Source organism: Dendrobates tinctorius, unplaced genomic scaffold (genome assembly GCF_039654945.1).
Source record: "Dendrobates tinctorius isolate UK_male_01 unplaced genomic scaffold, ASM3965494v1 ptg000228l, whole genome shotgun sequence".
NCBI classification, from domain to species: Eukaryota; Metazoa; Chordata; class Amphibia; order Anura; family Dendrobatidae; genus Dendrobates; species Dendrobates tinctorius.
The window spans coordinates 3495208-3512794 of NW_027361895.1; the positions used below are offsets into that span (position 1 = coordinate 3495208).

The window sequence follows — 17587 nt, forward strand, 5'->3', positions numbered from 1 at the left end:
GCATCAATTTTGCTATCCCCCAGGAATACAGCGACATCATTTTATATGACTCTGCAAGAGATGACCCCCAAAGGATTCTTGTCATTGGTAGCAATGAACTGTTGCCTTATTTCGAAAGAGGAGACACATGGTTTGGCGATGGAACGTTCAAGGTGGAGCCAACCATGTTCTTTCAGCTGTATTCTCTCCATGCAAAAGTCGGCAACTCCTATCCTCCCCTGATCTACTGCCTGCTGCCAAACAAGACTGGTCCAACCTATCGTCGAATGATCACGGCGCTCAAAGGGTTGATGCCAGGTGCAAATCCCCAGAAAATTCTTCTTGACTTTGAGATGGCAGCAATGTCAGCTTTCCAAGATGAGTTTCCAGCTGCAGCGATTTCTGGCTGCTTCTTTCATCTGAGCCAGTCCATTATTCGAAAGGTCAATGAGCTGGGCCTAAAGGCTGAATTTGAGGCTGAGGATGGAGAGTTCAATCTCAAGGTAAAATCTTTGGCCTCCTTGGCGTTTGTCCCACCAGCCGAAGTAAGTGCAAGGTATGACGAACTAGCCCAAATCTTCCCTGATGATGATGCTACCAATCAGCTCCTCTCCTACTTTGAGCATACCTACGTTAGGGGGCCAGGAGTAGATGGACGCTTTCGAAACGCAAGGTTTACTCCAGAGGTCTGGAATCATTATGCTGACGCTTTGGCCTCTGCTCCCAAGACCACGAATTGCTGCGAGGGGTTTCATAACGCCTTACAAGCACTCTTTCTTTGTGCTCATCCTACCGTGTGGAAACTGTTCAACGGACTCATTAGTGACATGGCAATTCATAGACTTACAGCCCAGAATGCTGAGGTACTGAATGTTGAGCATCCACGAAGCAAGTATGTCCAGCTAGCTGAACGACTGCGTGTGAAAGTGGCTGATTATCACAATCAAGGAGACAAGCTGCGGTATCTACGAGCGATCAGCAACATGCAGGCACGATAGACAAGACCAGCAATATTTGTAGAATAAGAATAGAAGAAGCTTTGAAACTGTTATTCAATAAGCAATCTTAAGTTAAAATCAATGATGAATATAGTATTTTCTTTTTTTGGACGTTTAATTTTTTGTTTTCCCTATACTTGTCTGTAAATAATCGTCCGTACACAATTGTCCGTACACAATTGTCCTTGGACACAATTGCCCTGTACACAATTGTCCGTACACAATTGTCCTTGTACACAATTGCCCTGTACACAATTGTCTGTACACAATTGTCCGTACACAATTATCTTGTACACAATTGTCATGGAACCATAATAATCACACCGCACTGTATAATGATATATCTATATATACTGATAATAATCACACCGCGCTGTATAATGATATATCTATATATACTGATAATAATCACACCGCACTGTATAATGATATCTATATATACTGATAATAATCACACCGCACTGTATAATGATATATCTATATATACTGATAATAATCACACCGCACAGTATAATGATATATCTATATATACTGATAATAATCACACCACACTGTATAATGATATATCTATATATACTGATAATAATCACACCGCACTGTATAATGATATATCTATATATACTGATAATAATCACACCGCACAGTATAATGATATATCTATATATACTGATAATAATCACACCGCACTGTATAATGATATATCTATATATACTGATAATAATCACACCGCGCTGTATAATGATATATCTATATATACTGATAATAATCACACCGCACTGTATAATGATATATCTATATATACTGATAATAATCACACCGCACTGTATAATGATATATCTATATATACTGATAATAATCACACCGCACTGTATAATGATATATCTATATATACTGATAATAATCACACCACACTGTATAATGATATATCTATATATACTGATAATAATCACACCGCACTGTATAATGATATATCTATATATACTGATAATAATCACACCGCACTGTATAATGATATATCTATATATACTGATAATAATCACACCGCACAGTATAATGATATATCTATATATACTGATAATAATCACACCGCACTGTATAATGATATATCTATATATACTGATAATAATCACACCGCACTGTATAATGATATATCTATATATACTGATAATAATCACACCGCACAGTATAATGATATATCTATATATACTGATAATAATCACACCGCACTGTATAATGATATATCTATATATACTGATAATAATCACACCGCACTGTATAATGATATATCTATATATACTGATAATAATCACACCACACTGTATAATGATATATCTATATATACTGATAATAATCACACCGCACTGTATAATGATATATCTATATATACTGATAATAATCACACCGCACTGTATAATGATATATCTATATACACTGATAATAATCACACCACACTGTATAATGATATATCTATATATACTGATAATAATCACACCGCACTGTATAATGATATATCTATATATACTGATAACAATCACACCGCACAGTATAATGATATATATATATATATATATATATACTGATAATAATCACACCGCACTGTATAATGATATATCTATATATACTGATAATAATCACACCGCACTGTATAATGATATATCTTTATATACTGATAATAATCACACCGCACTGTATAATGATATATCTATATGTACTGATAATAATCACACCACACTGTATAATGATATATCTATATATACTGATAATAATCACACCGCACTGTATAATGATATATCTATATATACTGATAATAATCACACCGCACTGTATAATGATATATCTATATATACTGATAATAATCACACCGCACTGTATAATGATATATCTATATATACTGATAATAATCACACCACACTGTATAATGATATATCTATATATACTGATAATAATCACACCACACTGTATAATGATATATCTATATGCACTGATAATAATCACACTGCACTGTATAATGATATATCTATATATATACTGATAATAAACACACCACACTGTATAATGATATATTTATATACACTGATAATAATCACACTGCACTGTATAATGATATATCTATATATACTGATAATAATCACACCATACTGTATAATGATATATCTATATATACTGATAATAATCACACCGCACTGTATAATGATATCTACTATATATATACTGATAATAATCACACCGCACTGTATAATGATATATCTATATATACTGATAATCACACTGCACTGTATAATAATATATCTATATATACTGATAATAATCATACCGCACTGTATAATGATGTATCTATATACACTGATAATAATCACACCGCACTGTATAATGATATATCTATATACACTGATAATCACACCGCACTGTATAATGATATATCTATATACACTGATAATAATCACACCGCACTGTATAATGATATATCTATATATATATATATATATATATATATATATATATATATATATATATACTGATAATAATCACACAGCACTGTATAATGATATATCTATATCTATATATATATATATATATATATATATATATATATACTGATAATAATCACACCGCACTGTATAATGATATATCTATATATACTGATAATAATCACACCGCACTGTATAATGATATATCTATATACACTGATAATAATCACACCGCACTGTATAATGATATATCTATATATACTGATAATAATCATACCGCACTGTATAATGATATATCTATATACACTGATAATAATCACACTGCACTGTATAATGATATATCTATATATACTGATAATAATCACACCGTACTGTATAATGATATATCTATATATACTGATAATAATCACACCACCCTGTATAATGATATATCTATATATACTGATAATAATCACACCGCACTGTATAATGATATATCTATATTGATAATAATCACACCGCACTGTATAATGATATATCTATATATACTGATAATAATCACACTGCACTGTATAATGATATATCTATATACACTGATAATAATCACACCGCACTGTATAATGATATATCTATATACACTGATAATCACACCGCACTGTATAATGCTATATCTATACTGATAATAATCACACCGCACTATGTAATGATATATCTATATACACTGATAATAATCACACCGCACTGTATAATGATATATCTATATATACTGATAATAATCACACCGCACTGTATAATGATATATCTATATATATATATATATATAGATAATAATCACACCGCACTGTATGATATATCTATATATACTGATAATAATCACACCGCACTGTATAATGATATATCTATATATATATATATATATACTGATAATAATCACACCGCACTGTATAATGATATATCTATATATACTGATAATAATCACACCGCACTGTATAATGATATATCTATATATACTGATAATAATCACACCGCACTGTATAATGATATATCTATATATACTGATAATAATCACACCGCACTGTATAATGATATATCTATATATACTGATAATAATCACACCGCACTGTATAATGATATATCTATATATACTGATAATAATCACACCGCACTGTATAATGATATATCTATATATACTGATAATAATCACACCGCACTGTATAATGATATATCTATATATACTGATAATAATCACACCGCATTGTATAATGATATATCTATATATATATATATATACTGATAATAATCACACCGCACTGTATAATGATATATCTAAATAAACTGATAATAATCATACCGCACTGTATAATGATATATCTATATACACTGATAATAATCACACCGCACTGTATAATGATATATCTATATATACTGATAATAATCACACCGCACTGTATAATGATATATCTATATATACTGATAATAATCACACCTGTTGTGAGTTCATTTTCCCCTTCACTACTGAGGCCCGAGGAACTCCCTCTTCTGGTAAAGAAAGATGGTGAGCCTGATTATCAAACACCTGAGTCTGATGATGATGACTGGCTGAGTGGAGTTACTGACTGGATATAAGGCTGCCGACGCCCTTCTGCCCTGCGGGTGATTTCTCTGTGGGATCCTTGGAGACCAGTCTGAATTCCTGCTCCTCTAAAGCTAAGTTTTCTGCTCGGCCTTTTGCATTTGTGCTTAGACTTTGTTTTGCTTTGTTTTTCTGGATTTCTGCCATTCCCTGCTGGGGTGTGCTGAATTCCTTTAGCTCTGTCTTCTGAAAATACCTGAGTGCTGATTTAGTTTTTGAAGCCTAGCTGCTTCAGGGTCTTTTTCATATCAGCTTGTTGGCTTATGTCTTTGATAGGGTTTTGGCAGATTGCAGACAGCAACCTTCCTTTCCTGTTCTGTTTAGCTAGCTTGGGCCCCATCGTTTGCTCAGCCTATCTTTCTATCTGTGTGAGTGTTTTTTCATCTTCCTTCACCGTCATTATATGTCGGGGGCTGCCTTTTACTTTGGGGTCTGCTCTGGGGCAGTTTAGATTTCCTTTTCTGTCTTTAGACTATTTAGCGCTCCGGATGTGATCGAGGGGTCTAGGGCATCGTAGGAACCCCCCACAGCTACTGCTAGTTGTGTTGATAGGTTCAGGGGTCTGCAATCTGATAGTTGCAAACTTCTCTGGTTTTCTGGACGTAGCTTCTATTTTTGTCTGCCTCCTACGGTGACTCAATCATAACACACACCGCACTGTATAATGATATATCTATATACACTGATAATAATCACACCGCACTGTATAATGATATATCTATATATACTGATAATAATCACACCGCACTGTATAATGATATATCTATCTATACTGATAAAATCACACTGCACTGTATAATGATATATCTATATATACTGATAATAATCACACCGCACTGTATAATGATATATCTATATACACTGATAATAATCACACCGCACTGTATAATGATATATCTATATATACTGATAATCACACCGCACTGTATAATGATATATCTATATATACAGATAATAATCACACTGCACTGTATAATGATATATCTATATATACTGATAATAATCACACCGCACTGTATAATGATATATCTATATATACTGCTAGTAATCACACCGCACTGTATAATGATATATCTTTATATATACTGATAATAATCACACCGCACTGTATAATGATATATCTATATATACTGATAATAATCACACCGCACTGTATAATGATATATCTATATATACTGATAATAATCACACCGCACTGTATAATGATATATCTTTATACAGTGGGGAAAAAAAGTATTTAGTCAGTCAGCAATAGTGCAAGTTCCACCACTTAAAAAGATGAGAGGCGTCTGTAATTTACATCATAGGTAGACCTCAACTATGGGAGACAAACTGAGAAAAAAAAATCCAGAAAATCACATTGTCTGTTTTTTTTTCTTTTTATTTGTATATTATGGTGGAAAATAAGTATTTGGTCAGAAACAAAATTTCATCTCAATACTTTGTGATATATCCTTTGTTGGCAATGACAGAGGTCAAACGTTTTCTGTAAGTCTTCACAAGGTTGCCACACACTGTTGTTGGTATGTTGGCCCATTCCTCCATGCAGATCTCCTCTAGAGCAGTGATGTTTTTGGCTTTTCGCTTGGCAACATGGACTTTCAACTCCCTCCAAAGGTTTTCTATAGGGTTGAGATCTGGAGACTGGCTAGGCCACTCCAGGACCTTGAAATGCTTCTTACGAAGCCACTCCTTCGTTGCCCTGGCGGTGTGCTTTGGATCATTGTCATGTTGAAAGACCCAGCCACGTTTCATCTTCAATGCCCTTGCTGATGGAAGGAGGTTTGCACTCAAAATCTCACGATACATGGCCCCATTCATTCTTTCATGTACCCGGATCAGTCATCCTGGCCCCTTTGCAGAGAAACAGCCCCAAAGCATGATGTTTCCACCACCATGCTTTACAGTAGGTATGGTGTTTGATGGATGCAACTCAGTATTCTTTTTCCTCCAAACACGACAAGTTGTGTTTCTACCAAACAGTTCCAGTTTGGTTTCATCAGACCATAGGACATTCTCCCAAAACTCCTCTGGATCATCCAAATGCTCTCTAGCAAACTTCAGACGGGCCCGGACATGTACAGGCTTAAGCAGTGGGACACGTCTGGCACTGCAGGATCTGAGTCCATGGTGGCGTAGTGTGTTACTTATGGTAGGCCTTGTTACATTGGTCCCAGCTCTCTGCAGTTCATTCACTAGGTCCCCCCGCGTGGTTCTGGGATTTTTGCTCACCGTTCTTGTGATCATTCTGACCCCACGGGGTGGGATTTTGTGTGGAGCACCAGATCGAGGGAGATTATCAGTGGTCTTGTATGTCTTCCATTTTCTAATTATTGCTCCCACAGTTGATTTCTTCACTCCAAGCTGGTTGGCTATTGCAGATTCAGTCTTCCCAGCCTGGTGCAGGGCTACAGTTTTGTTTCTGGTGTCCTTTGACAGCTCTTTGGTCTTCACCATAGTGGAGTTTGGAGTCAGACTGTTTGAGGGTGTGCACAGGTGTCTTTTTATACTGATAACAAGTTTAAACAGGTGCCATTACTACAGGTAATGAGTGGAGGAAAGAGGAGACTCTTAAAGAAGAAGTTACAGGTCTGTGAGAGCCAGAAATCTTGATTGCTTGTTTCTGACCAAATACTTATTTTCCACCATAATATGCAAATAAAATGAAAAAAAACCAGACAATGTGATTTTCTGGATTTTTTTTTCTCAGTTTGTCTCCCATAGTTGAGGTCTACCTATGATGTAAATTACAGACGCCTCTCATCTTTTTAAGTGGTGGAACTTGCACTATTGCTGACTGACTAAATACTTTTTTTCCCCACTGTATATACTGATAATCACACCGCACTGTATAATGATATATCTATCTATACTGATAATAATCACATTGCACTGTATAATGATATATCTATATACTGATAATAATCACACCGCACTGTATAATGATATATCTATCTATACTGATAATAATCACACTGCACTGTATAATGATATATCTATATATACTGATAATAATCACACCGCACTGTATAATGATATATCTATATATACTGATAATAATCACACCGCACTGTATAATGATATATCTATATACACTGATAATAATCACACCGCACTGTATAATGATATATCTATATATACTGATAATAATCACACCGCACTGTATAATGATATATCTATATATACAGATAATAATCACACCGCACTGTATAATGATATATCTATATATACTGATAATAATCACACCGCACTGTATAATGATATATCTATCTATACTGATAATAATCACACTGCACTGTATAATGATATATCTATATATACTGATAATAATCACACCGCACTGTATAATGATATATCTATATATACTGATAATAATCACACCACACTGTATAATGATATATCTATATACACTGATAATAATCACACCGCACTGTATAATGATATATCTATATATACTGATAATAATCACACCGCACTGTATAATGATATATCTATATATACTGATAATAATCACACCGCACTGTATAATGATATATCTATATATACTGATAATAATCACACCGCACTGTATAATGATATATCTATATATACTGATAATAATCACACCGCACTGTATAATGATATATCTATATATACAGATAATAATCACACCGCACTGTATAATGATATATCTATATATACTGATAATAATCACACCGCACTGTATAATGATATATCTATCTATACTGATAATAATCACACTGCACTGTATAATGATATATCTATCTATACTGATAATCATCACACCGCACTGTATAATGATATATCTATATATACTGATAATCACACCGCACTGTATAATGATATATCTATATATACTGATAATAATCACACTGCACTGTATAATGATATATCTATATATACTGATAATCAGACCGCTCTGTATAATGATATATCTATATATACTGATAATAATCAGACCGCACTGTATAATGATATATCTATATATACTGATAATAATCACACCGCACTGTATAATGATATATCTATATATACTGATAATAATCACACCGCACTGTATAATGATATATCTATATATACTGATAATAATCACACCGCACTGCATAATGATATATCTATATATACTGATAATAATCACACCGCACTGTATAATGATATATCTATATACACTGATAATAATCACACCGCACTGTATAATGATATATCTATATATACTGATAATAATCACACTGCACTGTATAATGATATATCTATATATACTGATAATAATCACACCGCTCTGTATAATGATATATCTATATATACTGATAATAATCACACCGCACTGTATAATGATATATCTATATATACTGATAATAATCACACCGCACTGTATAATGATATATCTATATATACTGATAATAATCACACCGCACTGTATAATGATATATCTATATATACTGATAATAATCACACCGCACTGTATAATGATATATCTATATACACTGATAATAATCACACCGCACTGTATAATGATATATCTATATATACTGATAATAATCACACCGCACTGTATAATGATATATCTATATACACTGATAATAATCACACCGCACTGTATAATGATATATCTATATATACTGATAATAATCACACCGCACTGTATAATGATATATCTATATATACCGACAATCACACCGCACTGTATAATGATATATCTATATATACCGACAATCACACCGCACTGTATAATGATATATCTATATATACCGATAATCACACTGCACTGTATAATGATATATCTATATATACTGATAATAATCACACCGCACTGTATAATGATATATCTATATATACCGATAATCACACTGCACTGTATAATGATATATCATTATACAGTGCGGTGTGATTATTATCAGTATATATAGATATATCATTATACAGTGCGGTGTGATTATTATCAGTATATATAGATATATCTATATATACCGATAATCACACTGCACTGTATGATATATCTATATATACTGATAATAATCACACCGCACTGTATAATGATATATCTATATACACTGATAATAATCACACCGCACTGTATAATGATATATCTATATATACTGATAATAATCACACTGCACTGTATAATGATATATCTATATATACTGATAATAATCACACCGCTCTGTATAATGATATATCTATATATACTGATAATAATCTCACCGCACTGTATAATGATATATCTATATATACTGATAATAATCACACCGCACTGTATAATGATATATCTATATATACTGATAATAATCACACCGCACTGTATAATGATATATCTATATATACTGATAATAATCACACCGCACTGTATAATGATATATCTATATACACTGATAATAATCACACCGCACTGTATAATGATATATCTATATATACTGATAATAATCACACTGCACTGTATAATGATATATCTATATATACTGATAATAATCACACCGCACTGTATAATGATATATCTATATATACTGATAATAATCACACTGCACTGTATAATGATATATCTTTATATACTGATAATAATCACACCGCACTGTATAATGATATATCTATATACACTGATAATAATCACACCACACTGTATAATGATATATCTATATATACTGATAATAATCACACCGCACTGTGTAATGATATATCTATATATACTGATAATAATCACACCGCACTGTGTAATGATATATCTATATATACTGATAATAATCACACCGCACTGTATAATGATATATCTATCTATACTGATAATAATCACACTGCACTGTATAATGATATATCTTTATATACTGATAATAATCACACCGCACTGTATAATGATATATCTATATATACTGATAATAATCACACCGCACAGTATAATGATATATATATATATACTGATAATAATCACACCGCACTGTATAATGATATATCTATATATACTGATAATAATCACACCGCACTGTATAATGATATATCTATATATACTGATAATAATCACACCGCACTGTATAATGATATATCTTTATATACTGATAATAATCACACCGCACTGTATAATGATATATCTATATACACTGATATCATTATACAGTGCGGTGTGATTATTATCAGTACATATAGATATATCATTATACAGTGCGGTGTGATTATTATATCTATATGTACTGATAATAATCACACCGTACTGTATAATGATATATCTATATATACTGATAATAATCACACTGCACTGTATATGTTTCGATGATTTATGGTGTCCTTTTTGTTTTCTCTGCATTGCAGGCCTCCCCTAGTTATACAGAAGATTGCTGATATATGGAGACCCTCAAGTGTAACACCTCCTATTCCCACGTCCAGATTACGTACCTGGCCCCAGTCTATGGGGTGGAGTTTTTTCTAGCTTTGCTCGGAAATGGATTTGCCATCTGGTTACTGGTGCCACGAGGATCCAAAAAAAGCCACGCCGGCATCATCTTCTCCCTGAACCTTGCAGTCAGTGACCTGGCCTATGCATTGTCGTTGCCTCTTTTAATTGCTTACTACGCTATGGGCAAAAATTGGGTTTTCGGCCTGGCCCTGTGTAAAGTGGAGCGGTTTCTTTTCAATTGTAATCTCTACGGAAGTATCTTCTTCATAACTTGTATCAGCGCCAACCGATGCCTGGGTGTAGTGTACCCATTCTATGCCAGAGGAAAGGTAGAAAGTAAGCATGCCAAGGTGGCCAGTGTGATTGTGTGGCTGATCGTAGCCACCATCTCTTCCCCGGTCTTTAAATTTTCCACCACAAAGCATGAACTTCATGTGACGGAGTGCATAGGAACGGCTGTTGATAGCATGTTGCCCACTTACTTGCCATATAGCCTGTTTCTGGCCGCATTCGGCTGTGGCCTCCCATTTGTGATCACTCTTTTTTCATACATTGGCATCGCGAGGGCCGTCTGTAAAAGCCATGGGCTCGAGTCAAGAGATAAAAGGAAGGTGGTCACTATGGTGTGCATTGTGGTGGCCCTTTACTCAATCTCATTTTTGCCTTATCACATTCTGAGGAACCTCAACCTCGCAAACAGACTGAAGCCAACATCCTGTGCGTGGTCATCTTACGTCCACTCGGGTTTCCAGATAACCCGAGGTTTGGTGGCCTTGAACCCTTGCATTCATCCATTGTTGTATACCTCCGTCGTGGACAATGTTAGGGCGAGGCTCGGATGCTGCCAAAAACATGTAGAGAAAAAACCAGAGGAAATCCGACTGTAATATGAATCCATTTAGGAAACCTTAAATCTTGTAAGGTGGAAGAGGCAAGAACTCCGCCTCAAACCTTACGGATGCAAGGACGAGACAACTGGTGGACGGAAGGAACATGGGTGGGGAGGAGAGGGATGAAGAAAAAGTCAAGGGACTTGACTGTCGTTGAGCAGAACGTAGAAATTAAACACAATTCCCGAAAAATATTCTTGATCATTAGATGTATCTAAGGCAAAGTCGAGCAACCAATGTCAGTAGGAGGCTTGTAAAGCCATGGTATTTTTGTATATGTGAGTCTGAAATTGTTGTTGCCACAAAATTTGTTTAGTGGTTCACACTGCACTGAAGGAGTAATCTGGCTAAGATCACTTCCGCATCGGCTGGTCATGTCACGTCTAGAGATCCCTGTACACTCGCAGGCGAATGAATGCCCGTCACTTGCCAGTAAACACCTGTAGATGTGCCATCACCAACTCCACTCACTCATGTGATGCGTGAGTGATCAGAGCTGGATTACCCTTGGATTATTTTATTCTTTTTCTAAAAACTGCACCACCCCTGTCTAGAAGTTGGGTCGGGTATTGCAGCCAAGCTCTATTTAGAGGGGGAAAAGGCACTACCGGACACAACACAGGGATAGGTGTGGCGCTGTTGTTGAAAGATAGCAGCCATGTTTTTCTAATCCTGGACAACCTCTTCATCTACATTTATTTGTCATCTTGTTTATGTGATTGATGTCTAATGATAAATGATTATAATTAATTTTATTGGGACCTTTATCCATTATTAAACTGTAATGTCTGTAAAGAGCTGAGGAAATTAATGTCGCTATATAGCCGAGTAAAATAAATAAATAAATGTTTGCATTTTTATTGAGTTAGCATTAATTTTAATTTTTTTTTTATCCCTCCAGCAACTTGTGCACAGTACAGTTGTCCGAGGCTTAGTGAATTTTCTGCCCACATAAATGGTGGGTTTACATTTTCTATATCCAAAGCAGATGGTTTCTCAGGGGAGGTGCTTATTTCCAGAGCCATTGTGACCTATTAGTCCAGGCTTAAGGGGAATGTGTCATCAGAAAATGAGCTATTAAATCTGTTTTTATGTAAAATATATTTTTAAATTTTAATACTTTATTCAATTTCTAAAATAACTATTAGTTCAGAAATCTTGCAATTTTCTAGGCCTATGTAGCGCCGGCATTCTAGCGTGCATCTGCTCCCTTCCACTGCAAGAACGCTGACTTACCACCCCATCCGTCTCCTGCCTCTGCTCCCCTCTCCAGGGTCTGCCACCCTTGGCAGCTCTCTTGGCAGCAGGCTTAGGGTGTGTGCACACGCAGCGGATTCTGCTGCGGTTCCGCAGCAGTTTTGGCCTTGCGGAACCGCAGCAGAACTGCTGCGGTGTACAGTACCATTTAAATCAATGAGAATTGAAAACCGCTATGCACATGCTGCGGAAAAAAAACGTGCGGAAATGCTGCGGTTTATTTTCCGCAGCATGTCAATTCTTTTTGCGGTTCTGCACCCATTGACTTCCATTGATTTCGGAAAATCCACCGAAAAACCGCAGAGAGAAAATTATCTGCGGTTTTTAATGCGGATTGGGGTGTAAAAACCGCTGCAGAATGGGGGGAAATTATGTCAGGCGGGAGGAAGTGTAGTGTCCAGTCACCATATTTGCAGGAAGATGGAGGCCTACCGTCGCATGGAGATGGACGTCTGACGTTTGATTGACATGGTATGTATGTCTGTATGTATGTGTCTGTCTGTGTGTCTGTCTGTGTGTGTCTCCATGCGACGGTAGTGCGACAATTGTGCTCAATCGCCGCATGGGACTGCTGCTCCCATCCGGCTATCGGATGGGAGAGTAGTCCCTGCGGCGACCGAGCACAATTGTACAGTGAAAAACACATAACAAAACACATAACATACATGTAACATACATGACATACATTACATACAACACATGTAACAGACATGACATACAACAGAAAACATATTCTATATACTCGCCATACAGGCCCGGCCATCTTGTTCCCCGAAGCCCTCGCTCCCCTCGGTGTTATATATAAAAAAAAAAAAAAACCTGGTCTGCAGTAATCCAACTCCGGTAAACTCTGGCGGTTCGTGACCGCTTTAACAAATTCCTGGCAAGCTGCCAAAAAAGTGGGGCATCTCCAACCAGCCGAACCTTCCCCTACTATGCAGAGCTCCAATTTCTCATATCCAGCCGGACATTGCGGAGGTAAGTTGAAAAAAACAAAAAACAGCACAGACCACAAGTTTGGACACACCTTCTCATTCAAAGAGTTTTCTTTATTTTCATGGCTGCTTTGAAGAAGTCACCGGAAATGGTCTTCCACCATTCTTGAAGGAGTTCCCAGAGATGCTTAGCACTTGTTGGCTCTTTTGCCTTCACTCTGCGGTCCAGCTCACCCCAAACCATCTCGATTGGGTTCAGGTCTGATGACTGTGGAGGCCAGGTCATCTGGCGTAGCACCCCATCACTCTCCTTCTTGGTCAGAGAGCCCTTACACAGCCTGGAGGTGTGTTTGGGGTCATTGTCCTGTTGAAAAATAAATGATGGTCCAACTAAACGCAAACCGGATGGAATAGCATGCCGCTGCAAGATGCTGTGGTAGCCATGCTGGTTCAGTATGCCTTCAATTTTGAATAAATCCCCAACTGTGTCACCAGCAAAGACTGGGGTGACACAAATGGTCACAAATTCACGCAACGGCGTTGGGCGGTAATGTCACATGGGAGCTGCAGGTCTGTGTCCAGACACGGCCATGTTTTTGCACCACTTCCCCCCTCCTGCTTTCTTCAACGCTCTACTGCTCACCCGTACTTATGTGGACAGTTGATGGCTGACCAAATTTATGTATTGAGCAAGCGGCAAGAAAGGTCTGAGAGGACCAGCGCATGCACACCTCCGGACTTTGGCCTATCGTCATCAGGACACAAAAGTCCGCCTGCGCAGTAGAGCGATGAAGAAAGTATGATAGTGGTATGGCATTAACCGTGGGGTTTCATTAAAGCCAGTGGCCGCATCTTACAGCAGCACCAAATGCTGACCGTTTACGTGCGTATTTTACATATCCCGATATTTGAGATACCATGAAAAACTGTCCAAAAGATATCCATGTCCATCTATGTGTCAGTGTGCGTGCGGCAGATATATGTCAACCGTCTGCTGCCCATGCGCTGTATCATTCCCACACGGATGGCTGCCAGGGAAGAAGTGCAACAGGAAGCAAAGACACAGTGTCAGGTGGTGAAGAAAAAGCCCATTATTCCTTGATGGCAATGAAATCCGGCAGAGAAGGGGAGAATGATGGCAGCATCTTCAGCACCTGATGCCAGGGAACAGCGCTTTATGCAGCGCTTGTTCACCTGTTCAATGCGTGTCACACAGAGGACATTAATGTGTGTTGTCTGTATACATGTGTGCGTGACACTTTGTGGACCGTGCAACTGTTCTAAATCCGACATGTCAGCGTTTTTTACACCCGGACAGACGGGCCACAAAAACAGGCTGACGTGCATAGACCCATTAATTGGAGTGGGTGTACGTGTGTCAGTGTCTCAGGTACATGTGAAAACTTTCTTCACACGGACCGGACACACTGACGTGTGAAAGAGGCCGAATCACATACATACAAAAAACTGTACACTTACCGCAAGGTGATGAGCAGCCTTTCATCAGCAATGATCACCTTCCTCATTATGGTATCCGCAAAGGTCAGATGTGGTGCTAATATATCTAACAATCGGTTGAATGCTGGGATGGACAGCCGGCAGAACAAGATGAATTTGTCCGGAAATCTGAAATTAGAACATGAAAACAATGGTTCTTTCCTGTTTATATTTTTTTTTGACACGGATTAAAGATATTGTGACCTTACCTCCTCAAATCTTGGTAAAGGACATAAAAATGCCGCTTCTCCTGTCGCTCAGCTACAAGCGGGTGCACCCACATTCTTCTGTTTCGCTTCCGCCTTCGTCGCCCCTGCAACTAAAATATAAATAAATGTTAATGACAAAAAACATTAAGGCGATGTGCACACGTAGCGTAACAGCTGGGCAAAGTTCATCAAAAATTCATAAACTCCCGCCGCTGCCTATTCTGCATCAGTACTAAAACACAGCATGTTCAAAATAATGCAAACAATAAAAATTGTTATTATCACCTTCCAACGGCCCTGAATAGGCTCAACGGCGCTCCGGCATGTTCGTCTCCCAATCCTTTTCACAAATGATCTGAAATGACGTCTCGCTTGCGAGAACGCAATGTCATCAGAACTAATTTGCACATACCGTTATGGGAACGGAAGATGCCGGGAGCGTGGTGACAGGCTGGAAGGACTCCGCTGTCCGCCGGAGGGTGAGTATATTCCTTTTTTTATTTATTCTATTGTTAACCGGATTATGTTATCCTGGGCCTGGAACACAGTATCCACTACTCCAGACCCTGGGTACCATCCGCACATGAAGCACTAAATTTACGCATGGTGGCCATAGCAGCATGCGTAACGTTACCGTTTCAATGCATTCCTATGGCGACGTAATCGCCACGATTACGCTAAAAGAATGGTCATGCTGCGTATTTTGCCGCTATCAATATGAAATACCATAGGAGTGCATAGGAGGGGTTTTTTTTAAAGAGTTTGGGCGGTACCAAAAATACATGTAGTGTCTAGCACGTCTGGGCGCACGCCTGGAAAATGCGCAGGGCACAAAAACGCTGATGAACGCGTGAAAGCGTTAGACCCCGCGTCCGCCAATGTTAAATATAGGGGACCATTGCGCATGCGATCTATAGCGCACGATGCGCTGCGTGATAAAACGCTAATGTGAAACCAGCCTTACCTCCTCTCTGTGCCGATAAAGGTTTTGCAGCATAAACCACATCAAAAGGATTCTATATGGCCTGCGGAGCAGGCATCGCTGTGTGATCTGGTTCTCAGGCCGCTGCGCGGCATGGTGGGCGCTCCAATGCTGGATGTTTGTACTACTCATACTTGCTTTTGGATACCAAAATGGAGAAAGGGGGGGCGGGGTTGGACAAGGAAATTACATTTTTTTTTTTCCTCAGTCAAGTTTGACAAACTTTATGAATGTTTTTTGCTTTGAAAACTGCTGACAAAACTGCACCAAAAACTGCACTAAAAACCCCAGAAAAACCGCACCAAAATCCCCCAAACCGCTCAAAAAAACGCACATGTGTTTTCTGGCAAGAGCTGCGGTTTATGTGAAGAAAAAAACCAC

At 37.2% G+C, this 17587-nt stretch overlaps 1 protein-coding gene across 1 annotated transcript in view; it reads left to right on the forward strand.

The window, feature by feature from the left end:
- P2RY11 (purinergic receptor P2Y11) overlaps positions 1-13186 on the forward strand; it is an 83624-nt gene extending 70438 nt beyond the window's left edge. The window contains exon 3 of the mRNA XM_073555706.1: positions 11352-13186. Coding sequence (XP_073411807.1) covers positions 11385-12323 — 939 coding nt within the window. The 5' untranslated portion in view covers positions 11352-11384 and the 3' untranslated portion in view covers positions 12324-13186. The remainder of the gene's footprint in view (positions 1-11351) is intronic.
- The last annotated feature ends 4401 nt before the right edge of the window (positions 13187-17587 follow it).